This window comes from Cheilinus undulatus, linkage group 7 (assembly GCF_018320785.1).
Source record: "Cheilinus undulatus linkage group 7, ASM1832078v1, whole genome shotgun sequence".
Lineage (NCBI taxonomy): Eukaryota > Metazoa > Chordata > Actinopteri > Labriformes > Labridae > Cheilinus > Cheilinus undulatus.
The window spans coordinates 12676387-12703481 of NC_054871.1; the positions used below are offsets into that span (position 1 = coordinate 12676387).

Below are 27095 nucleotides of genomic sequence, written 5' to 3' on the forward strand. Positions count from 1 at the left end.
TTTTTTTTTTTTTTGTGAGGGCTGCTTAACTGGTCCAGCAAATATGAAGCAGGCCAATAAGATGCCTCGAAGACACACTGCCAATTCTCCTGGCAGTGCTCATGTCTGTGTCAGTCTAAATCTTAATGTGGGAATGGTTCACTGATGATAAAACTCTGTGAAAGGCTGATGACTACATTTTTATACTTGCCTCTGGAGACACAAAGGGGACAAATAATCCCCAAGCATCTTAGCACAATGCACACCCGTTAAAAACAAATAATACAACCAGAGGGACTTCTGCTAATTTGAGTTTGATAAATCTGCATAAGATTACAATTAAGTGGGGAAGAAAAAAACTTTGTTATTTGTTAAACAGTTTTAATTATTGGTACCTGCATATTGTTGTCTCAACTTATCTGATAATGCAAAAATACAATGGAATTTAATGAAACTGGTAGATGCTAGAGATTCTTTATTTTTGGACTGAATAAAAAAGGCGGCAGATGCCGGCATGACATCACTCAGTGGTATGTGAACTCCTGATTTAAAGCACTGAGTTTGGCATTTTGGTCAATGCCATCTGTGTTTTTTGGAATCAAAAGTGATGGATGAGAGGGTGGAGAAGAATTGCTATATTTTTCTGTCATGGTTTGTTGTTATCACTTGTCAATCTAGTGCATGTCCCAAAGCATCATTTGGTTTAAAGCATAGACAAGTTTTATTCAACCCTCCACAACCAAAACACCTGTGCAGCAGCCAAAATCCAAACCTGGGGTTGTAAATCCAATAACACTAAAATAATATGCCAACTTAACACAAAAAGTATGGAAACCTGTGTTTGTAAGATCATTTCTTTGTGTAACAATGCTTCCTGGCAATAAATCTAATACAGATAGAAAGACTATTTATTTACCTTTTGAATGGTGCCACATTTGTAGGGAACATGCATTTGTGGGATGAGCAGCAGAGCTGAGTAAGTGGGTTGTGCCCATGAAAAATTTGCCAAATCTTCTCTGCTGATGCCAAACAGCTTGTTCTGCTGTTGACTCTTGTTTGCTGTTTGGTGGATTGAATGATTGAAGTCTGAAGAAACAAGAAATATCCGCAATCTGACAATTTATCCATTTAACAATTAAGAGCCTCATCCCATTCTTCAACCAGCATTTGTCAAAAGCCAGCCAATGTGGTTGTGATGGTCACTCTGGTATGAACAGCAAACCCAAGCTGATCCCACATGTGTAAATGGGATTGAGATCAGAACAGTCAGCAGGCCATTCCATCCTCTCCACTCCCATTTCTGTAGGTAGTCTCTGCAAATCTGCAGAAGACAGCCTACAGTTCCTAAGTGCTTAAAAGGGTGAGGAAATGGTCTTTTTGGGGTGTTGTCTTCTTGGGATGTTCACTTCACAGCCCGACTCTTACATCCCCTGTGACATGGAACTTGGCTGTTAGTTTGAAGATGGTACTAGGGCTCACTCCGAATAATGCTGTTACTTGATTTTGTGGGACACCAGCTTAAAGTTGGGGCAGACGTCTACTGACCACTGTAGCAGGACCCACGCTCACAGGTGCTGACAATCAGGTGCCAATCAGGCACCTGATTGTCAGCACCTTGGGGTACCAGAAGCTCAAAACAAGAGTCAGTAGCAACAGTAAAATAAACTGTTTGGAATTGGCAGATAAGATTTGGCAAAATTTTCGTGGGCACGTGCCACATACCCAGTTCTGCTGCTCATCCCACAAATACATGTTCCTTACAAATGAGGCATCATTTGCCAACTGGGTATTATTAGCGTTGAGCATGTTATATCAAATAAATGCCAAAATGAATTATTAAGTATGCCCCCTTGAGTTAGAAAGACTGTGAACCTTGTTACCAAAATATTCTACGTTTGGCCCGTATTCAGCGTTGTCCAAATGACAATCCAACAAAGCGCTGTGCTCCGTCCACCTCAGCGGCTTACCAGGATTTTTTTTTTTAAATGTAAGTGTCTTTTTATTCAAACTGAAAGTCAGTAAATTTTCACATATTGAGAGTGAGAGAAAAGTTGTTTAAAAGTGCTGCAAACACTCACCAGACATCCCCTCATAATGTTGACACAGAGTCCAGTACAGGGCCTTATCAGTGTCAGCCCTCTGCAGTGGGAACAATACTGCATCCTCACTAAGCCCCGCCCACACTCTCTGGATAATGTTGCCTTCTCTGTTGCATTCACAACCTCTCCAGCCAGTCTCAGCAGTCGACTCAGTGCTCGGCCGGCCCCAAGTGCACGGGACAGGCTGCTGACCAGGAGGCGAGGGTGGGGTCCGAACGGGCTGACGTCCTGCCTCGTCATTCGTAGGCATTCATCGTGATTGGTGGGGAGGGGGGTATAGGACTTGGCTGACATGTGGCCTATCCCGGGATTGAGCAGACGACGATAGACCAATGGGAAAAGATCGTTGTAGAACCGGCGCACAGTACTTTCCAGTGAGGAATTAGAGTCTCCAGATAAGTGGCGTTTTATGCCGTTGAACAGATGAAGCACAAAGGGGCGACAGTCAGAAGCCAACGCAGAGTAGGCGTTGTCAAAAAGAGTGCTGGTGAGGTTAGATGTGAAGGACACGAGCGACTCGAAGGTCTCTGCAAAAAGAGAGAGGACGAAGTATTACATTTTTAAATATACCATGTGCTCCACTGAGAGAAATATTAGCAATGCATCAGTTTGTCAAGATAACTTTTTCAGCCCTGAAAATAATGCGTTCTGCTAAACATTATAATGTATTTAGGCTGCAAAAAAACAATTTCTGTTTGACAGCTGTGGAGAAGAACAAAGCTTTAAGAAGTGAATAAGGTTACGTAAGTCAAAATCTTTTTAAAGCTGTTTCTTTCTTCATTTTTTCTAAAAAAAAACAACAATTTGTGTTCTTGTAATTTTTCTATGGACTCAGAGAACAGGTGATGCAAGCCACTGCTAACATGAGTTGCAACTAATGTGAGCCACAGCCAACATTTGCAGCCGTTAACATGGGCTGCTGCTAGCATGACCTACCACTAACATGAACCACTTCCTAAATTAGTTGCTGCTACTAACATGAACCCCCGCTAACTTGAGCTGCTTCCAATATGAGTCGCTGCTACAAACAGGAGCTTTTGCTAATGTAAACAAAAACTACTGTTAACATGAGCTGCTTTAACTGTGAGCTGCTAGTAATCTGGGCTGTTACTAACACAAGCCACGGTAACTTGGGTTGTTTCCAAAATGAGTCACTCCTTATATGAATTGCAGCGACTGTAAGCCATAGCTAACATTTGCCGCTTTTAACATAAGCCGCTGCTGCTAACATAAGCCTTTACTCATGTACGCCACTGCTAACACGAGCTACCGCTAACATGAGCCACTTCTAAAATGAGTTACTACCAACATGAGCCACTGCTAACTTCAGCTATTTCCAAAATGAGTCACTGCTAACACGAATTGCAACTATTGTTAGCCACAGCTAACAATAGCTGAGCCTCTCTACATGAGCCTCTCTACTAACATGAGCTACCGCTAACATGAACTTCACTTCTAAAATGAGTTACTACCAACATAAGCCACTGCTAACTTGAGCTGTTTACATGATGAGCCGCTGCTAACATGAGCTGTTGAAGTCTTGCTAATGTGAACTGCTGCTAACACAAACCACAGCTAACATGAGCTGCAGCTAACATGAGCTGCTGTTAATGTGAACTGCCAATAATGTGGGCTGTTGTTAACATGTGCCACTTTTGATGTGAGCCACTTCAGCCGCTTTCAAAATGAGTCACTGCTACCATGAACTTGAAAAATGTAAGCCACTGCCAGCGTTCACGTTGCTAATATATACTGCTGGTAACATCAGCCACCGCTAATGTGAGTCACTGCTAACATGAGCTGCTCCAAATGTAGACTTGCTTGGTTATGATTTCTTTAATCATTCTAAGTTAACTTTCAAAACAATGACAGCAACTTCATCAGGACCATAAAAGATTACCACAGATGTTAAATAATCACATAATCAACAAATTGGAATCTGTACTGGAACAGCTCCGTTGTTGTGGGTTTATTTTTTTACATGTGAAGTTAAAAATCTCTCTGTCTGAGGTTCCAAGTAACACAGGGACTTTTTGCCTCTGAAGTTAGTTTGGAAAAAAATAGAAAGTTTACTCTAAATCACCCTGGAACCATGGGAGTTTGTGTCAAACTCAATGGCACTGCAACCACAAGTTGGATTTCCATATATTTAGCCTGGATCAAAGTGCCATTCTAACAGCCAAGCTGCCTGTGTAGGCAATAAAAACATAGTAGAAGCAGCAGCAGCCTCCTGAAACACAGTTTGTTTGTTTATTTGTTTGTTTATTTATTTCAAGGATAGCCCCTTGAGATGCATCATCTCATTTTCAAGGGGGTCCTTACAAAACAAATACATTCATCAGTAGTACAAAATCATAATTAGAGATAAATCCAAAACACAATACAGAAACATTTAAACGTAAAGACACCCACTGCACACACACACTCACAATCACTCACACTTAATGCTCCCCCAAGCCTAGCCACCCACCCCCCAAATACACAATATACATGTACATATATATTCATACGTACTGTACAATTCATATACACATAGGGTACTCAACATCAAGATACATTGTAAAGCACAGTTAATGTATCTAGATATAAGGTACACAAGCATGAACAAGAGGAGAGTCAGTCCAGACAGACTGAATCCAACAAAGAAAAAGAGTCAAAAGCAGGAGCAGGATGTTTGACAATGAATAAGTAAAGATGATTTAAAAATATGAAAAGAGGTGATAGATCTAAGTGAGTAAGGTAGATTATTCCAATCTGATGGAGCTTTAAACTTAAATGCACGGCGACCAATTTCTTTTCTGATTCTTGGAGTAAAGAAAAATAAGTGATCTGTATTCCTTAGGCTATACTGTGAACTGAAAGGAATTAAGAATTGCTTCAAATACGTAGGAAAATTAAAATAAATACATTTAAAAGTAAATAACAACCAATGAAATTTCCTTCTGGCTTTGGGAGCCAGCCAATTCAAAGACTCATACATTAAACAGTGATGGGTCCTGTATGGACACCTGAGAACAAATCTACAGAGACTATTATATAAAGTATTGAGAGGACGAAGATTTGTTTCCGGGGTGTTACTATAAATAACATCGGCATAGTCAAGGATTGGCAGCAACAACTGTGTCACGATTCTTCTCCGGACTTGCGGGGAAAAACATTCAACAGAACGATAAAGTGACTTTAGACAACCATATATTTTCATAGAGATTAAGTTGATATGAGGTTTGAAAGATAACTGAGAATCTAGCCAAAGGCCTAAATATTTAAATTTATCTACTTTTTCTACTGCTGTTCCATCCAGGAAATTAATATACCAGATTTTTGTTAAAGGAACAGAATTTGGTTGAGTGCAAAACAACATAAAATATGATTTTTTCTTGTTCAGAAGAAGCTTATTGGCAAAGAACCATTTTTGGACTAGATTAAAATCAGATTGTAATGAATACTGAATTTGTGAAATGTCCGAACTGGAGGAGTATATTACAGTATCGTCCGCATATAAATGAATTTGACAGTCAGAACAGACTTGTGGGAGGTCATTGATGAAGATGGAGAATAAAAGAGGACCTAAAGATGAACCTTGCGGTACACCTTTGTCAATAATCTTAAAGTCTGACTGGCTGCCCTGAAAAGAAACACATTGACTTCTATAATTAAGAAACGAGTTGAAAAATAACAAGGAGTCAGTGGAGAGACCAATAGCATGTAGTTTATCTAAGAGGAGATAATGATCTACCATGTCAAATGCTTTAGCAAGGTCAATGAATATAGCACCTGTAGGCATATTACTATCGGATGATGACTGTATGTCATTGGTAAATTTTAAGAGAGCTGTGGTGGTCGAGTGGTTTGGTCTAAAACCAGATTGGTGAGGTGATAATAGGTTATGATCAGTAAGATATTTAGATAGTTGATTAAAAATTAGTTTTTCAAAAATTTTTGCTATGCTATTAATAATTGAGATAGGTCTATAATTATTGATGTCTGTGGGGTCCCCCCCTTTATGGATAGGAATTACTCTAGCACATTTCCAGGATGGGGGAGTTTTACCAGTTGAAAAAGATAAGTTAAATAAATCAGCCAGGGGAAATGATAAAACATGCGAGGCAAGTTTAAGGAACTTAATCTCCAGACCATCTGGACCAGCACTGCATCCAGAGCTTATACCATCAATGACCTGTTGGACATCAGTTGGTGTGATTGTTCTAAAGGAGAAGGAACTGTCACCTCTGTTCTGAGTCGGGTTACAGTCAGAGTGAGAGTGACTAGACTGGGAGCTACCAATGGTGGAGAAGTGTTGGCTAAATGCCTCTGCAATTAAAGATGGTTCACTGACAGTTTCATTGTTCATTTTGATATGAGTAGTATTATTTTTTGTGGGTTTGTTGGTTATACTATTGATTCTCTTCCAAAATTGCTTTGGGTTCTTAAAAGTAGTTGACAGACAGTCCTTGTAGAAATTTGCCTTAGCATTTCTTGTATTGCTTTTACATTTATTCCTCAGCTCTTTATAAGCATTCAAGTCAGCAGAATCATTTGTTGCACGGTATTTTTTCCATGCCTTGTCTCTTTGTTTGAATAAATGTATAAGATCTCCTTTTATCCAAGGTAAATGTCGACCCTTGACTTTAATTGTTTTCCAGGGAGCATGTTTATTAATTATCTCAACAAGCTCAGTATAGAGGAAATTCCAGGCATCTTCAACAAATGGTATTAGTTGAAATCTTTCCCAGTTGATGTTTAAGATATCTTGAATATAGAGATCAGAGTTAATATTATTAGTTTTCCTTACTTTGATAAGTTTAGGAGGAAGATGCGGCATCCTAATTTTCCAAACACAAAAAACCATAGAGTGGTCACTGAAAGAATCAGGTAATACCCCAGATTGTATAATTCTGTCGGGATGGGAAACTAGGATCCAATCAAGCAGAGAAGAAGAACTGGGACCAACTCTGGTAGGTTCACTTATAAGTTGGGTTAAGTTTATGCTGTTGAAGAGATTACGATCATTATGAGATGAATGATCTGCCCAATTGGAGTTAAAATCACCTAATATGATTTTTTGACAGTAAGGAATGCTCCTCTGTTTCATCAGTAACTGTTGTGTAAACCAAGGGTTACATAAACAACTAATTATGAATTACACAAAATCTGGCTTTGAAATTACTTAAACAGCTCCTATTCCCAATGTCTAGATTCTTTCTTACGTCATTTTCTTTTGTTTGCAAACAAATCAAGATTACTTAAGAAAGTGCATGTTTCAAGAAATGTTTTAACTAACTTATAAAACACAGATGAAAAACAGACATATTCACATTGTTTCCTTTCTCCCTTCTTTGCCTTAAAATCACTGAAAAGGGCCTAAATATTTTTTTTTATATTAATACTATTTGATAAACATGCAAGTATTTTAAATTTTTGATATTTGGATTTTTGTACCATCTTAAACTAAAGGAAAATGACTTCTTTATTGGATACTTTTATTCAAAAGAAAATTGGGTAGATTGAAGACTGGAAAAAGGAGCTTGTTATGGATTGAAAGGAAATAAAAGAACAGTAAAAAATTAAACGTGTGTTAACTCAAGGTACAGATGACTTTTGATGTATCCACTGAGCTGTCTGTGAGTTCTTTAAAGTAAAATGAGACATTAAAGAGCAGTAGTGAACTCATTTAACATCACTGTGGCTGCAGGGAGACACTGTAGTGACTTAACCAAAGTTAAAGTGATAATAAAGCATGTTATTAATGCAATTTTAAAAAATGCACAAATTATAGTACCCAGCTGTGTCAGGATTATTGTATTAATGCTGACAGTGATGTATAATGGAAAAATATCTTGTGTAATACTGTTGTGTCTTATGATAGTTTATTTTAAATGGCATGAAGGGTTGCAGTGTTTTTGAGTGTTCTCAAGTATTGAGCAATTCATTATGCCAGTAATATGTCTATATAAAAGTTGTCCTGGACAAAACAGAATTATAGATTATTCCCATTTTAACCTGACATTTACATATACATGCATGCATATGTTTTCCAGCGTCCGTGTCGCTAACCTTGGACTGACTTTTTCCTGATGGTCGGAGCCAAAATAGCAACAACTTAATTCATCCCTGAGCTCATTTTCACTGTGCTGTCATCCACGGTCAGGTGATAATGAGAGGCCCGATCTCAGGACCCTCTGTGTTTCCTACATCTGACACGGTCTAATAAAGAGGACAGCACTATTAATGGGGGCCATGGCACGGACAGTGTGTGGTCTATGTTTGAAACTCGCCAAGTAGAAAAGGGTGATGTCAATGTGAAGGCATCCTGACACACACAATAAGAGTTAGAGCGAGGGATAAGTGTGTATCTATGACTTTTAGTCATTTTGTGTGCGACTGTGTGTTATGAGTGTCGCTGCAACTACATAGGTTTGTATGGCACGGCAGATTCACAGCCAATGGACTCTCAGCCATTTATAGGAAACAGACACATGAATTTAAATAATTCAAACATGTATATCCTTTCTTTTCTGTAGTCTAATTCTTGTTTCATGAGAAAATGGAGGATCTAAATGTGGTCTGATTAGAATAAATTCCAATTTTGAATTTATGTAAAACAGATAGATACTTCATTGATCCTTAGGGAAATTTGGACATTATGTCGCAACTTATAAGCCATGACATGAAGCCCCTGTCAAATTAAATTAGCCCCCCCGATATCTATATTTCAATTTGTACAAAAATAAGAATTACACCTTTACTGGAAAAAACCCATACAAAACTTTGAAATAAACTGAACAAAACAAACCAAAATTTGCAAACAAAGTAAAATAAGATCGAAACAGCAGGAATCTAACAAGGTGGTGTTTGTATAGAAGCTCTTCAAATTTAATACAAGTCCAGATTTGCTAATCAGTTTGCAAAATCTATACATATATATGTATAGACACATATTGTTCAAGTAAGTTAAAATAAAGTGTCCAAAAACATCTGTTTCTTTTCAACAGGTATGTATGTTCCGTAGAAAAAAAAATGGGAGAAAATTTTGTTTATTTTCTAAATGTAAAAAATTCATTGATTTTGCTTTAAAAAAAAAAACATACAAAATTCCAAGATAACTTGTATAATTCACTGTTATTATATTTTAACTTTCAAAAATGGAAGCCTTTTTTCAGTGGTAAGAACATGTGCCAGTGACGTGAAGTAACTAAAAATGTGTTAGTAAAGATAATTCAAAATTTTAATTCTGAATTGACAGACTAAATAAGCAAACAGAGCGTGCGAAATGATTTCACACAAATAGAGCATTTAAAGCATTTTTTGTCAAAACAATACACATATTTTAAACCTCAGTCATGAGTCCAGATGAAACTTCATTTCAAAATGTTAAACACTTTTAAAAAGTCCACATTTCTTTTTTTCCTCCAGTCTTTTAAATCAGTTTTTTTGGACAGTACAAGAGAGATAAAACTGTAGTTCAAGTGTATGTGCATCCTTATGAAGGAACCGAATATTGTTAGAAAAAGTGCCAATGGCTAATTCTCATTTTAAAATAAGCACAGCCAATATACAATTGAAATTAGGACTAGAGATTCACTGATCACAAAAATCATGGTCAATGCTGATTACAATGTTGTTGGGATTTTTTTCCACTTCTTTTGGTGTAAGACTCCTCCAACAATGCCAACATTTCCTCTTGTATTTGACCATACAAACAGATCAGACTTTGTCCAATATCTTCTGCCCAAAAACACATCTCTCCTCTGAATCAGCTGTTAGACATGCTAAATGCAACGGATAAAAATCAGCCCATGCTTACATTATTTGTCAATGGCCAGCATACATCAAAAGATCTGACACCAATGTTGAACCGGTTCTTAGTGAATTCCTGGTTAGTCCTAAAGCCTCAAAATATTCTGTGGCTATATGGAACAGAATTGTTTGACGATTACTCTGCTTTTAAACTGAGAAGAACTTTGTTTTTTGGCATTAAAAGTTTGAGTTCTAGATACAAGTTTATATGAGTATACTTTATTCTGAGTGTCTTGAAATGAGTCGTACCATCTAAAATGATCAGCATCTCATTTAAAGACGATCCATAAATAGGGATGCATGGATATTTGTGCATATTCAATATGCCCATATTTACAAATTAGTTTTAGCTAACACCGAAATTAATAGCGATATCGAAATGTAGTTAAGACATAAAACTCTAGTCCTTAAAACATACAATTTAAAGTTTGAGGATGAAAATTCAAGTCCTCTAAAGTTTAAATATAGAAGCTTTATTAATCCTGAGGGAAATTCAAGCTGATGCTGTTGAACAAAGAAAAAATTTAATGCTGAATTAGGTCTGTTGTCCAGCCTGAAATCCATCTACTTTTTTGTTCATATAGCTATTATTTACAGCAGATATAGGCAGGTTTTTATAGCCAAAATATCATTTGTAAATATCGGCAGAAATTTTAACATCTGATGACACCAATAATTCACTTTTAAATGTCATAGCTGACGATGCCTTTATCATGCTGATGGTATTGTGCGCCCCTATCAACAAGCAGATTTCGCTTCCTGCATCTGAAAATAAGTTTACTGGATATTTTTATGTTTCACAAACACGTCTTGAAAAAGACTTTTTAGTTGGACTTGTCCTTTGACTGTGCCTTAAAATAGGTGTTATGAGATTTTTTCACTGGATATTACTCAGATCAACTTGCTCAGATTTGGGTTTTTCTGTGGAAAAGGCACTTCTGGTTTTGAGTTGATTTGGCGCCCCCTGTAGACATGCCTCTCATCACTTTGTAGTCTTGTCCATTTATGTTCAATTTTGAACAAAAATGAAGAAACTCTCTGTTGTCTTTTAGATGTCAGTTTTATAACTTACTGATGATTCTGCCAGGTAAAGTGTTTTTTTTTAGTTCTGTTTCAGCAGTGTGCTGGAGTTTTCACTTAGTCTGACATCTATGTACCCTTCAGTGATGGCTTCAGGCTTCAAAAGTAACTTTATAGAAACAGTCCATCTTTATGATGTCTCATTTGCTTTTGTGGCTCATGTAGAGGCATCAGTATTAATTTCAGTCTGATTCATAAGCAGCTAAAAACTTCTTACTGGGGCTTTAAATTAAGTAATATTGAGAGAAGTGAGGGGATAAGGCGTTAAACCAGCAACAGCAGCAGCAGGGGTCTCTTTCCTCAAGTCCTGAGTGAGAACGACTCACTTTCATGTGTTTGCATACCCACGTTCTGGCAATAGCAACACAAATACAGACGGCATCAAGTGACACAGAAAAGACCACCCAGGGGTCATGTGATTAGCTCTTTACCCTCAGTGATTGGACGTCAGCTGCGGCATGGTTTGAGGGGGCACAGGGGGTCTTACAGTGCCGGGAACAAACACACGCAAGCACGCAGACATACTGACACACACATGTAATCCGCAGGGTGTAAATAGACCCGGACTACAACCGCGCTGGGCATGTCTCAGTTTCTCTAGAGGGTTTTAATCACCGTGCTCTGGGGAGGGGGGCGGTCCGCTGAGATTCAGATCAGCTGTTCAACACTGCTGTCATGCACAGAGCAATTAATTAAAGAGTTGGTGCATCCAAAAGACAAAAAGCACACTTTTTCTCATGAAATTAGAATGATTTAGAATTATTTCAATAAATGTATTATAATTAGTTAAATATGCACATTAAGGCATCATTAGCTGATGCCTATATCAATACTGATAGATGCCACTTTTTATTTTAAATTATAACGAGCACTAATTCTCTCCTGTGCTGAAATTGACTTTTTACTTTTATTGTGAAAGTCTAGTTTTTGAAATAGATAAGAAGACAAATATTTGATTCTTCCATAAATTAGAGATGTAATCTTTTTCAAATGTAGACATCCTCTGGATTACATAAACATTGTACGTCAATTTATTTTTAACAGTAAGAGTTCATCCAAACTTCATCATACAGCGGAGTAAGGGCCGCTGATTTCTGATTTATACTGCTCAATTGATTTGTACTATCAGCCCATATGAGTAACAGATATGTTGTCTGTCAATATTGGCATCTGGAAATACTGATAATGACATTTTTAGCCACAAATGATATAATGCTGATAATATCATGCATCCCTAGAAAAATGTTTGATGAACCATTCAGTGAGAGTGTTACTCTGCCTTTATCTGGCATGTGTATATCTAGTTGTGACATCCTCAGAGCAGACTAAGTCTTGTGCCCCCTTGAAATCTTTGGCATCCCCCCAGGACGGTTAGGAACCAATGGTCTGAATTGTACTAATACATGGAAGCGAACCACTGCCAATCTTTTTCTGTGATTTAGAAATTGCACAGGTGCAATTTTTGAGTAATAAAATGTCAACATTTTTGACACTTTAATTCTTTTCGATGCCAAATGGATGAAATCTCTATTTTTCAGTGTTATTAAAAACTAACAAAGCTTGAAAAAAAAATCACAGATCTTTTAATGCCAGATGCTGAAAACTAGTGCATTTAGACAGCGCTCACTCTTGTTCGCTGCAGCTTTAGTTTTGGTCAAAAACATTGCTATCGTGATTTTGCAATTAAGACAGTAAGCTGGAGTTTGCATATCACGTTTCATGACAAGACACAATACTAAAAATGTGGTGCCTCAGATTTCTTCTTTTCTGCTGTAGTATCTAAACAGGTGTTGGGTTTGTTTGATTTTTATCACTGTTACATTGTATTTGGAAATCTGATCTTATGTCAACTCAGGCATCTAATTTTTACAATTTTTATTAGGGCTGAATGATTTCGGAAAATAACCTAAATATAATTATTTTTTAAGTTACTTATCTCATATATATTCAACCAGCACAGGTAAAAAATCATTATGTATCTGAACCAGCGCAACATTAGATAGATTAAACTAGGGATGAATGATTTTTTTTAATGTAATGGCAGTTATTCACATCAATGTTTGCATGATGTGTAGGTCGTAACATCTTTGCGATTAAATATAAATTTCAATTCATTTCCCTTCCCTAGATCTATTTTTCTATTTGAACTATGCCTACTTTGTACTTCAAAAATAATTTACTTGAAAAAAAGCAAATAAAATAAAAAATTTTTACAACAGGATCACCCTTATCATAGTTCTAAATCATCTTTCACCTCCCTGCTTTTCATTTTTTGGAACTGCAGGAACTGGGAGGGACTTTTAAACAGCTTCTTTCAAACAGGCCTTCTCCTCAGAGGAATCTTGGGTGACTTCATGTACCCTGATCTGTTGCATATTGAAACAATGCAGATGTGGATGGGTCTTTGAAAATCTTTGCAACATTTAGAAAAAATACATCAATCTAAAATCCAACACTAAAAGAACCTAATGTGGCGAGGGAAATTCTAATGCACACTTCAGGTTTTCCTAATGGAGGCCTAATTCATAGTGCAAGGTCAAACAATGATCTCACCTAGCTCTCTGGCTGGCTCTACATTTCTACATTCCTTCACTCCTTTAAGCAGCAAGTAGAAATGTCATTAACCTGGGATAACCGTCTGTCCCTTTGTTTGCACTGTACTTGGCACTCAGGCCTGTTTGCCTACCAGCACTGCAGCCTGGAACTGCTTGCAGACAGATCTGCAGTAAGATTAGCTAATGGCTATAGGGGCATTTAAACGTGTAGTGAAGGGTAACGAGGCTATTTAAGTTAAGAATTGTAATTGCTTCCTTACCTAGATCCTATCACTTTTGTTAGACCTTTCGCCATACCATACATATGTTTGAATCACTGTACTGCTGCTAAATTTACCTTTAAAAGAGATCTTGTATTCTCAGTGGCACTCTAACTATAAACCTGCCAGTAAATAAATGTTTAAAAATGATAACATATTTTCGACGCAGCTGCAGATCTCTCTGGGAAAACAGTGACCACCAAGTATTGGTGCATTAAACTATCTGCATATGCTGCTGTCTCATGGGGTTCTTGAGAAAACAGCACACATTTTTTTGGTAATTTGTGTGAAGTGGCTTTGAAAATATGTAAATTACACTGTTTGAACCTTCTAAAATTGAAGTAAATGCAGCAAATTCAAAACTTGTCTCCTCTTACTTGCAGCACTTCCAGCCTTGTTCGGCTTGTCTTTGTTTATGGCTGTTTTGCATTAATTTTACCCATGGATGAGCTAGATGTCCACAGGGCATTAATAGCAGCTGAAAGTGAGCCTGAGTGCATTCAGATGGAGCAGGGAGGAGAGACAGAGAGACAGAAAAAAGAGAAAACAGAGAGGTACATGTTTGCCATGTCTGTCTGCTGGGTTTCATCAGCTCTACCCCTCTCATAATCTCTGCACACATTCAGGCACACAAACCCACACCAGCTCTTTCTATCTCACACACATGCTCACACAGACGGCTGAATAGCGTTGAGAGACAAGTGGACAAGCAGAGTATTCTTCCTCCTATTCAGGGCAGGCCGTTAGAGACCGGCTGTTGCCCACGGCAACAACACTTTGCTGCGGATACGTACTGAATGTAAACATTCTCCGTCCTTCGCTCTCTCGTTGGTCACGAACAAAACCTGATTATGGCAGCGACAGAGACAGACGGACAGAGAAAGAGAGCGGAGAGTTGTAACAAAGTTTTCCGCCGCTCCCTCTGAGAGTTTGCTCTCTCAAAGACTCAATCGGACATCAGATGTTTGTTTGGCTAGCCACTGCGGCGCCTCACAAAATAAACTGGCCTCACACCACAACCCTGACACAAACTAGCTATTTCTTGATGAACACACAAAGTGGGGATGACAGGAGGGCTACAGGCACTTGACAAAACTGTTAAAAACCAAAATCAGAGCTGCTATTAAAGTCACTTTGATTGGCGTCCTTTAATCCTCCTCTTAAGTTGGGATACTTCCTGATTATAATAAACCCAAAATTAAAAAGAAAATGTAGGGATGTTAAATTTGGACGGCAACTAATGACGGGCTAATACTCCAACACTTTCCCTAAGAGCAAACGTTTTTTTACTAAGGGCAACAAACAGAAAAGTAAAAAGGATGACAAGGCCACCTTATTTTTAATAAGTTAAACCAGTCCATTGTAGGTCAAGATATGCTTCAATATGCCTCAAGAAAAAAAATTTAATAAAGGAATAATAAGGCAAAACATCTAATTACTGTTAAAGGTTTCAGGGTGGTCCATAAGATTTCAGTGGTTCCCATGGTCACCCCAAGCTAGAGCCGGCCCTGGTCAGGACAAGAATGACGGTCCACACAGCAGAGAAGAGATGCTGACAGCTCATCTTCACAATCAGAACCAAAACAAGAGCAAACTGCACAAAACTGCCAACCTTTCTTGGATTCTGATGCTTAAAAAATTATTAGCATCATATGTTTTGTAAATCAGAGCTTGACATGGAGCAGATAGCAAATATGCAGCCTTTGTGTCAAGACAATCTGGCTACAGACCCCAGATCTGTGACCACTATGGACCGCACTTTTCAGACCACTACAGGGAGATGCTGCATCTGTCAGATGTGAATACATGCTACAGATTTCAGAAAAAAAATCTGATTAAACTTCTGAATAGGGTTGGCTGCAACCAACCCTACCCTACCCTGACCTGCACAACCTCAGAGCAAAATGTTAATAATAAAGCTGAGTAAACAGTCTGCTGATTAGAAAAAGCGTGTCCTCCCTGAAAACGCTCCAACACAGCTAACGTAGCTAAGGCTGAAGCTAAGGAACCTGGGTTAGCTATGGAGCTTAATCAAAAGCTAACAAAAAGACATTAGTTATGTAGCTGCTTAGGTAAAGTAGCTACGTAGCTAAATCTACATTACACCAGGCTATGTTAGCTATGTAAGCTACTTAGGTTTAGTAGCTATGTAGCTTATTCTAAAGCCAACAAAACTGTGTTAGTAACATAGCAGCTAAGGTAAAGTAGTTATGTAGCCAACTTCGTTTTGTAAGATATGTACCTACTTAGGTAAGTAAACTATGTAGCTAAATCTAGATTAAACCAGGCTATGTTAGCTATGTAAGCTACTTAGTTTTAGTAGCTGTGTAGGTAAATCTAAAGCTAACAAAACTAGGTTAGCTACATAGCTACTTAGGTAAAGTAGCTATGTAGCTAACCTAGTATTGTTGGCTATGTAGCTGCTTAGGTAAAGTAGCTACTTGGCTAAATCTAGAGTAAACCAGGCTATTTTAGCTTTGTAAGCTACTTAGGTTTAGAAGCTTTAAAGCTTAATCTAGAGCTTAAAAAACTATATTAGCTACATAGCTACTTAGGTAAAGTAGCTAACCCAGTTTTGTTGGCTATGTAGCTACTAAGGTAAAGTAGCTACACAGCTAAATCTAAATTAAATAAAGCCACGTTAGCTATTGTAGCTACTTAAGTTAAATAGCAATGTAGCCGAATCTAAAGCTAACAAAGCTTTGTCAGCTTTATTAGCTATGCAAACTACAATGTGACTATTTCAGCAATGGCAAACAAAGCCACTTTAGCTATGTTAAATTATGCTATGTTTGCTAAAACTAGACCCATTTCAGAAGAAGCTACAGAAACAGTGGCTCACTTTAGGTTCAGTCTTAGCTAAAGTTATCATAGCGACATTGGCTTGCATCTTATATCTAACTTGTAGTAACGCTAACTACATAGCTAGCAAAGCTCTGCTAGCTTTATCTAAAGCTAAATAAAGCTAAATTGAGCCACCCTCATGTTGCTGCTTCTAAAACGGGTCTATACTAATGCTGTCAGTTGATTTAAAAATGTATCAATTATAGGCCTTGAAATTAATCAATCACCATTAAACGCATAACTTGTCAATAAGTTGAGAATAATTACATTGCTGGTAGATTTAAACATCATAGTAACAAAACAATCAGAGAGTTTCTGCATGGCATCAAAACTTTTATAGCTTTTGAAACAGGAAGGCACCATCGTCCAATTACCACTCAATCTAGGATGGTGTTAAACTTTGGATTTTATCCATAAAATAATGAATAAAGAGCACTAAGAATTATTACATGTGCTCCAAAGGAAGTTACATAGCTTCTTTAGCCATTTATGTCATAGCATCAGAGTGCGATTAATCTTTATACATTTTATCTTATACAATTGTATAAGATCATATGAATAATAATATGTATTTATGTATATGTAATAATATTTTGAATTGTAGTGGCATTGGAAGGGTTTCTGATACCCAATATTAGGTTTTGGAATTGTATCAAGACGGAGTCTCACTGCAATTTCACAGAGCCCCAGGTGATTTTGTTATCTAACTTTTTCAAAGACGCTACAGTCCTTCGATGAATAAAAGGTTATGTCACATGATATTAAACAGAGAAAAACAGAAAATTGTAATCATAGTGACAGTGAAACAAATACTTTGGTGGTACACTTTGGAAAGTCTGTAAATGTCAGCCCTCACACTGTGTCAGACATTTTTCATATTTGCTGAGCAACTGAAAAACCTCCCTTTAACTCTCCAATATGATGTTCTCTTCAATAATGCATGCATTGAATGAATGTTGAATTCTACCATCCACACCCCCTCCTCTCTCTGTGTCTCATTCCTCTGTCTCACCTTGGTAGGCCTTGGTGTGTCCAGCGATCAGATACTTGAGCTCAAAGCTGTATGAACGTATCTTCTGCTGCGTCTCACTGCGAACAGCAGACATGTAGCTGTCCTCCATCTTACTGGTGCAGCAGCTGGGCCCGGGGTGGATGCACACTCGCAGAGACTCATCTGAAAGAAATAGAAGAAATAGCTACAGGCTGATCTTTAGACCTTAATTTAATGATGCATATCATAGTCTAAAAGTGCTGTGGACTAAATCCCTTGATATTTTCAGTAACAAAGAGGTTAAATCTCCTGTGGTTAGCTGAAAGAATTACCCAATAAAGCCTACAGGTTGCTATTAACCTTTTACTTTGACCTTGATTGAAATTTTCACACTGTATGCTCCAAGTTTCACATGAATAATAGAAACAAAATCTGATGCATTTTTAATTCTTTCTTCGTAAAGACTTTCAGTATTAATTCTTATCTGACTTTAAGCTTTTTAAAAAGCACTCAGAGGTGAAGAATTTTTCTTAAAGGTAGTTTAAAGTTTCATTAAACTTGATTTTCTCACATTGGATAACACAAGTAAAAGAGGAATTCACAGCTTTTAGATGTTTTAAGACCAGAGTGTAGCACTAGCTGGCATAAAGCTTTCTTTAATGATGTAGATTATTATTGTATACATTTCTGTATGATGGTTCATGATGCATTACAGTCATTATAATGTTATTTCAGTCTGGACCACTTTGTGAAGAAATGCACATGTTTTTTTTTCTTTTTATTAGCTTTTATTAATTTGCCCTTATTACTGTGATCTATATTTGGTGGTGTGGCTGTTCTTTGATCCCCCTGCCCTTCCACAAGCCTATGTGTAAAGCATCAAGCAGGAAGAGCACATGTTCCTGCTCTTCTTGTGCCTACAAGGAAGGCTTGAGGCAGGGAGAGAAGCAGCAATAAACCCAGAGCAGAGGAGGCTTCACTTACAACAGAATGACATTGATTATGTCAGCTATAGCATAAAGGAGGAGCTGGGATGGAGGAGGGTTGCAAAAAGCAGCATTTAGCAGAGGGAGCATCAAAGTATAACAAGGTTAGAGCAGTTTAAAAATGGCAGCATGAGTGCAATTAGCCAAAAGCATGCTTACAGCGAAACAGCAGGCAGCCCGCTGATGAGATTATATGGCAGCACTTATGACTCCATGGCCTGCCTGAGCTAACACTATATGTTCAATTAAATTGTTTTTCTCTGTTTATTTCCCCATGTCTTATATTAAATTTTAGGTTTTTCTGGAGGAATATCAACCTGAGTAGTTTTTAAGGTTAACCATACTTAATATCAATGAGCATTTAGCCTACAGGAGTGCAAAACTTACAGTACTGTGCATAACTTTAAGGCATGTTTAGGCCAAAAATTGAGGCTGAAGTGAGGCAAAGATGTGGCGAGTAAGCCACCTGAGGTCACCATCAAGTGGGAAGGAGGACTGACACAACCACAGTAATGTTCTTGATGTCTTTGCATATTATCAAGGGAAATAAAAACAAAGGCTACACTTTTAGGGCAGAGTAAAGGGTGTATGTGGCGAGTAAGCATGGCCTATAGGGCAGTGCCTCCCAAAGTTTGGGCCATGGTTCTTTGATGGGACCTTGAAGTACTATTGGTGGGCCGTGCAAGGTCATTTACAACAACCAAAAATCATAGAAATAAAAAACAATTAAATCAGGTTTTACATAACATTAAAAATGTGATTACATATTATTCAAGTCCCAGAAATAACAAAACACAACTAGTTTTAACTTGTGTCACATTTTTGTCATTTATTTTGTCTGATGATTCAGAATATACATGTCTGTCAGATGCAGCATCTCCTACGTATTAAATCAGTGTCATAGTTTAATTGGTTTGGGATAAACTAGTTTTCTACACCACAAAGTATGTTTAGAGCGATAAATATTGAGAAAAGAAAATTTGATGACTTTGCAAATGCCTGATTAAAACAAGATTATCGACATTGGAGCTGTACTTTGTGACCTCACAACCATTTTCCAAGTAATGTTAACGTCTCTGAAGGCCAAGTATTCACAATGAAATCTCCTGTTTCTGAAAAAAAAGTATGATACATAAACGTAAATATTGGGGTCAGATATTATGGTTTTTGTGGGCCCCAGAAGATTTTCAGGTCTTAAAGTGGGCCACAGAATACTAAAGTTTGGGAAAGGCTGGCCTTGGGTACCGTCCTGGTGGGTAGTGTGGTTACCGTGAGCCCCTTGGTCGTGCTGTAGATGTCCCAGGCCCTGAAAACCAATGGTGGTCTCCAGGCATATCACCAGGGGTGAAAAGTCCTGGACAAAGAGATGCCATCAAGCATGACCTCAGCTGCCATGCAACACTTGTGGTGAATCCTTAGTGCCCTACATGCCTTAAACTTACACACGACTGTATATCAGTGTGGTTTCCATTTTTCAAGCTTCAAATAATGAAGATGCAACTGCAATAAAAATATTGGGATTAGACAAAATGTGTTAAATTAAGTGAGTAGCCATCTCTCTTCTTTGCTGATGTTGCATCTATCTATGTGTTCAACACCCAGCCTTCAAGAGTGGCACTGAGTCGTGACAACATGGGTCCAGACATCTGAATCTATTTCATCCATCATGCTGACAGTTTAGTATTGCATGTTTAGATACACAACTCTGTTTTAACCACTGTAACTGATAAAACGAGCATCACTGTCAAGCTTTTGTCAAATCATGCCAAGCAATGTTACAAAACCAAACAGTATGATCAATTGTAGCTAAGATTATTGGAGTGAAAAAAGGGCTGTATTTAAAACTCTGCATCTCCACTTTATGACTCCTCATAGGCTTGGTTATGGCATGAATGCGGGTCACATGAACACAAGTTAATTGGACAAAAAGGAGTTGACAGGGAGATAAAAGAGGAAGAAGACAAGAGTTGGGTCATGCTGCACAGAACTAAACAAAGTGAAGAGATTTGGCATGATAGCGGAGGATACCGGCCAAATAGCAGAAAATACATTTTAACCCTGAATTAACACTGAATTGCAGTATTGCTCAGTCGGTAGAGTTGCTCATTCTGCAATCAGAAGACCATAGGGTTCAATTCCCACATATTTTCTCTATAGCTTTCTGCACAGCATGGCTGTGTCACATAGCTCTTTAAGGAAACATGCACCTGCTTGAGTTTTATTGTAAGGTCACATTAACACAACTATTCTTATTATTAGGTGACAGCTCCACTCATTCTTTTAAATATCATGTTCTATTGCTGGAGATATATCCACCTAACTCTATACTGACGACCCTTTATAGATGTATTAAGGGCGCAGTGATCTTAAGACTCGTGTCAAGCGGACTTCATGATAACACAATCCCAATTCCAAAAAAGTTGGGGCACTGTGTAAGATGTGAATAAATAAAGAATGCAATCATTTGTAAATCTCATAAACCCATTTTTTCCTCACAATAAAATCTAAACAACATATCAGATGCTGAAACTGAGACATTTTACCATTTCAAGAAACATATTAGCTCATTCATAATTAGATGGCAGCATTAGATCTTAAAATAAAGTGGGGGCAGGGCTGGGGGCTGAGACTGGACTTGGAGTGGATTTTGGGAGAAGAATGTTGTCCCATTCTTGTCAAGCTGCTCAGTAGTTCTGGGACTTCTTTCTTGGATTTTTACTATGTTTTATGATGTGCCAAATGTTTACTGTTGGTGAAAGGTCTGGACCGCAGGCAAACCTGGTCAGCACTCAGACTCTTCTACTGTGAAGCCATGCTGTTGTGATGGATGCTGTATGGGTTAAGCGCTGTCTTGCTGAAATATGAAAGACCTTCTCTGAAAAAGACATATGTTGCTTTATAATCTCTATATCCTTTTCCAGCACTGATTGTGTCTTTCCAGATGTGCAAGCTGCCCATGCCATAGGCACTAATGTAACCCTATACCATCAGAGATGCAGGTGCTTGAACTGTGTGCTATATGGTCCCTCTCCTCTCGTCCACAGGACATGGCATCTTTGGTTTCAAAAATAATTTCAAATTTTGAGTCATCTGACCACAGAACAGTTTTCCATTTTGTCTCTGTCCATTTTAAATGAGTTTTGCCCAGTTCACATATAGCATATTCTTTGTACACATTCATGTTACTGACCTGTTACAAATTAGCCAAATTAGTTGCCAGATGCTCCAGCTGTTTTTCCATTAGTACCACTTACTTTTCCAGCCTTTTGTTGCCTTGTCTCTCCTTTTTGGAGATGTTTTGCTGCCATTAAATGTAAATGAGATAGTATTTTTCATTAAATGGTAAAATGTCTCTGTTTCAACATCTGATATTTGTTTAGATTCTGCAGTAAATAAAATATGGGTTTATGAGATTTTAAAATCATTCATTCTGTTTTTTTTTTTTTTAACAGTGCCCCAACTTTTTTGGAATTGGGGTTGTACATATAACCTTTGGGAGCTGACATGATGACAGACAGTATGTGACACTTCACTTGCAATAAACTGTTAGTGTACATGGTGAGCATGTACAAAAAAAACAGTCTGAACTTCAGTAAGCCAAGCTATCAATCAGCTGACTTAGATAAAGATCAGTTAGATGAGAGAAACTGACTGTCCACCTAGGTCTGACAATCTCTCTCCCTCCCTCACTAGAGCACACACACCTGTTTGACCTGTGTCAAACTCTCAGCTGGTCATATTAGCGCGGGCTGTCTGTGGAATAAATGACTGAGATAGCTACCATTCATTTGTAATGCAGCACCTCATTCTTCATACCACTGATTGAAGGCTTGGACAAAGGGCCAAAGGTGCCAAACAAAAGCACAAATTGAAAAAAACATGAATTAAAAACATGCCAAAACAATCAACCAAAAGAAAATATGCCAAAGTATACGAAGATCTAATTTTCTTTATAATTTTAGTTGCTACTGTTGTCGAAAGTTTGGAAACCATGCAATCTACAGAATTCCAGATCCAGATTTGGCAACATGATTTCAGTCATTGTGACAGCCAATGGTAATATCACCTCTTTACCTCATATGAGACACACAGAGCTGGACACATGTGCATTATTCTAGTAACTGTTACTGGTGTTACTTTTCCTTCAATGTTTATGCTGATGTTGTTTTGAAAACTGATGATCAAAACCACAAACTTCTGTTGAGTGCGGTTCCCATTTAGCATTGTTTTCGAAACAAGTAAAATTAAAGATTTTCTTTACTGGGCACAGGAAGTGGCCTGTTGGACAAACTGGTTTCATGGTCAAACACAAGAGAAATGGTGGCATGGTGGGAGTCTTGTACTGAAAGAAGTCATGAGAAAAATAATTGGCTATGGGCCTCATTGTTTTTTTTTTTTAATTAAGTAAACCCTCAGATCACTCTTTTATCAGTGTTGTATGTGGGGATTTGGTGGTACTGTAGATCAGTTAGGGTCAAATCTTGACATTTGAGCGCAAAGTATTTAAATGATCCATTTGGTGTTCAAATTTGTATACTGGCTGCCTTCTACAGGTTAAAATTGTCAGCTGTGACTCAATTTTCTTTTCTTATATCACTCATTGCAGCTGACAGCTACAAGTTCATGGCTCCAACAATCAGAGATATTGCTGTGACACTAGGATTGTGGGTAATGCAGTGCTGTTGTCCAAAGTTGCGAATAAACCATGTTTTTGTTAAAACTAGGTTGATACTACTGTCTTTATATATTTTCATTTCACTCTTAGGTAGCTTGTGGTAAGTCTGCCTTGAATGTTTATGACATAGTGTCTAATAATCTCATCTGAAGGGTAGCACAGACTGAATGATGTGGCTAAAAAGGGACAGCAGGAAGGAGGGAGTGGGCATATCTTATCTCTACTCCATCTGAGCCCTGTCCATATTGTTATAAATGCATTTTATAAAGTATTAGCCCAAATATTTACAATCCATGCATCTGTATTTCTTGGTTATGACTTTTTCATCAGATTGACAGTTCATAGACTTAAATTCTTGACTCACTACAGCACAGTGCAGATGACTTTAGTATAACTTGGGATTTGCTTGTCTTGCTGGATCTTATATTGTTCAATTATTTGTGCACATTTGCCCACCGTAAGGTCAAACACTTCAACCCTTTTTGTAAATCTTTCTCCTGTCTATGGCTCGATCCTAGTCTCAACCCTGAAGACTAAGCACTGAACCCTCAGAGACTGCATTGGCGTCAGGAGTCCACGAAGGTTAAAAACATGAGGAATGGGATCATGAAATCACACATTGCTTGGGTACAAAAATGCTAACTAATATAGTTCTATGCATTTGTAGTTCTTCAATTGCAGCATTTTTAAATTTTAGCACACAGTCTAAAAGTCTAAAAAAATCGCTATTGATGGTGAACTGGCAACTTTAACCTTGATTTTAACATCACATCCCTACTTGCTTTGATTGTTTTTTTTTTTACTTCATTGGTTACTGCTTAAATAAAGACTAGTTATGCCTACATTTAGCAGGGGTTTGACTATCACATATTTCACATCAAGTTTTGCAGTGAATTCTGAAAAAGTCTACAGAAAAGTTTGCAGCTGTGCAGACTCACAGAGTGCAGGAACACCACCCCAAAACTATGAGTTAACTGACTGACTTCTGTGTGGATAAGTAAAGTGTCCAAATGAAGAAGCGGGCATTTGTTAAAGATAAAATATGAGAAATCTGCATTAAAATTAAGTCCAGTCTTCTCCACTGGATGTCAGAATTTGTTTTGTGCACAGTACAGATAATGTTGTAGGTTTGTGACAAATAATAGATTGTCTAGCAGTGAATTTAGGGAAAAATGCTTGAAAAAAAGCCAACTCCCACTTTTCCATGCACCATACAGCCTTTGTAATGACTATTAAATAAACTGCAATATGATTATTTTTCCCACCGCATGTAGCCCCACTCATTCAGCAGAATTCAGACGACATTTACACTAAAAAACACCTTGATTTTTAGCTTTACATATGGAAACAAAAAACAATAACAGGTCTGGGAGTTTTGCATTTGAGCTACAGGAGTAGGATGCCAAACTGCACTGTAACAGAACACATGCATGCACCATTCTAATCTGGACGTATCCATGTATTAAATTCTGTATGGAAAAATGTGTTTTATGTCCTGAAGTTCATTTATCCATGCCCACTGTACATCCAAAGACTTTGTTGTGCAGAGATTCTGGTGTGGTAACCGTCTATAATTAGCAAACATTTCAGCCTGTAAATGCAAAGGTCAACATCTCCTACTGTTAACTAGCTGTTAAAAATCACAAACTCATAGCACACTATCAGTGCCTGCAGCAACAGCACAGTAAAGTTACAGGTCAACTTCAGTGCTTTGGTCTATTTTGGCTCATATAAGCTACTGTGAGGTACATTTGGCAGAATGCAAGCAAATGCTAAGTCCTCACTGTGAAATTAAACAGATATAAGCAGAGATTTTCCCTCTGTTGCATTTGTATGAGTGTTATCTACTGATGTCTGGTACAGATTCTCTTCAGCTCACTCATTATGGCTGCAAGATTAGCATCTGATTCTTATGCATTTCTGTGTAATTATGATAAGGGGACACTTTATGTTTGGTCATACTGTTAACTCAAGATCTGTATCATCCCCCACTTTTACTGCCAACAGAATGACTACATTTAGATCATTTGTTTCCTCTTTCTCCATAGGTGCATTTACATTCAATAGTCCATTTCCAACGGTGCTCATTCACTTCAGAGATGTCATATTACAGAGCCAGACTTCTCACACAGAAAACTGCATCTTTAACACCGCCACTTATAGATGAGCATGCTTTCCAGCGCTCAATATAAGTGTTGCAGACTATTTAGGTTAGTTTTCAACAGAAATAGCCTTCCTCGCTCTCTCTGCAGCACAGTGATAATCCTCTCTGTATGGCTCGGAGTTTATGAAGCTATGGATTTGAAATGTGTGGGATTAAAGTCACGGCAAGATTTTGGGTACTTAAAATAATCATGACAGGAGAGATATTAAGTTGAAGTTTCATTTCACACCACATGGAGGTTGTTTGGGTTCGTTTAAGAGGTTTCAGTGAAGAGAATATGGAAAATGTGGAAATTCTTTCTAATTATTTCCAGAATGGGAAGGTTTCCAAGCTCATATTAACTGAGTGGTTCTCAGTAGCTGGTTTATGATGGTGTGCTTTATTTATTTGTAAAAATCCAATGAGATTTTATTGCACCATAAAGAGGAATCCTATGAATTTGTGAAGGCAGCTTAAGTCTTTTTGTCTATAGGTACACTAGGAATACTATTAGTTGCTTTAATATGAATCAAAAGCCCTACAGGTGAAATTATCCCGGTAGAATCAAAGTTAAAGAAGCCATCATAGTAATTTTATTTATGATGCACAGTACATAGTGTTTTTAAATAATAGTGATTTACATCAAATTGCATCATCACAATGAAAGAGTTCTCATTGGTTGTTACAGAAGAACTAATTTTGTATATGTTTTGAAGCTGGTCAAGTTGGAGAAAATCATTTGAACTAGTTTGTTAATGCTTTTTAGCCTTTTTAAAAAGGATTTTATGCGATACATTGCACTACAATCTAAACACCTTAGATGGCTTGTGTTTACTACCTTAATCTGCAAAGCTATAAGTAAAATATATGGCACATTTAGCGAAGTAAAACGCACGGCAGATGCATCAGAAATGCATTGTATTAGACGTAGGCCTAAATTTGTGCAAAATGTTGCCTATCAAAGAAAAAATATAACATTGAAGTGAGGTTTTACTCCCTCAGACATAGACCAAGTTACAGTAGTACATTCCTGCTCTGTGTATTTTAAGTCTCCTTTAAGTCCGTGCTGCTGCTGTGATATTTCCAAGGGGGCTCACTGACCTGTTCCTGGCCTGTCTGGCACCAGCTCCACCGGGCCTATTTGGCGCATCATGTAGGCTGTCTTCACCTCATGACAGCTGTCCACATCGGCTGATCCACAGCCAGTCTCCAGTAACACAAGAAAATACAACAAAATCAGCCAAAACAAGTCCACGTTTTGTAAGGCTGCACGGAACATCGCAACATCTCAGTCAGGAAGAGGAGAGTCCGGTTGGTTGATATGAATTCCTACAGATCCAAACCGTGCAGAGTGGCTTAAAACTTCATGTGGAGCCTGCAGGAAGTGTGTGTGTGTGTGTTAAGTGTGTGTGCGTTAAGCTTACTGTCAGACTGCGCGCGCTCTTCACTCTCCCTCTCTCTGCCTCTCGTGCGCACTTCAGCTCAATTATCCTAATTGACATGTGCACTCAAAATACTTCACAATAATCTCGAAATATGTGCCCACTCTGCAGTAGCCATCAAAAATGTCAAGATAACATCACATTCAAGAACAATATAAAACCACAGCTGGAAAAAAAATATGAGGATTGATGATAACTCACATGTTATATATATATATAATCAATATTCCATCTGTTTGGTTGT

At 37.8% G+C, this 27095-nt stretch overlaps 1 protein-coding gene across 1 annotated transcript in view; it reads right to left on the bottom strand.

Moving 5' to 3' along the window:
* Nucleotides 1–26758, bottom strand: part of LOC121512443 (glypican-5-like) — a 101862-nt gene extending 75104 nt beyond the window's left edge. The window contains exons 1-3 of the mRNA XM_041791717.1: nucleotides 26511–26758; nucleotides 17627–17788; nucleotides 2058–2605 (exon numbers count right to left, since the gene is read on the bottom strand). Of these exons, the coding sequence (XP_041647651.1) occupies nucleotides 2058–2605; nucleotides 17627–17788; nucleotides 26511–26688 (888 nt within the window). The 5' untranslated portion in view covers nucleotides 26689–26758. The remainder of the gene's footprint in view (nucleotides 1–2057; nucleotides 2606–17626; nucleotides 17789–26510) is intronic.
* Nucleotides 26759–27095: the final 337 nt, after the last annotated feature.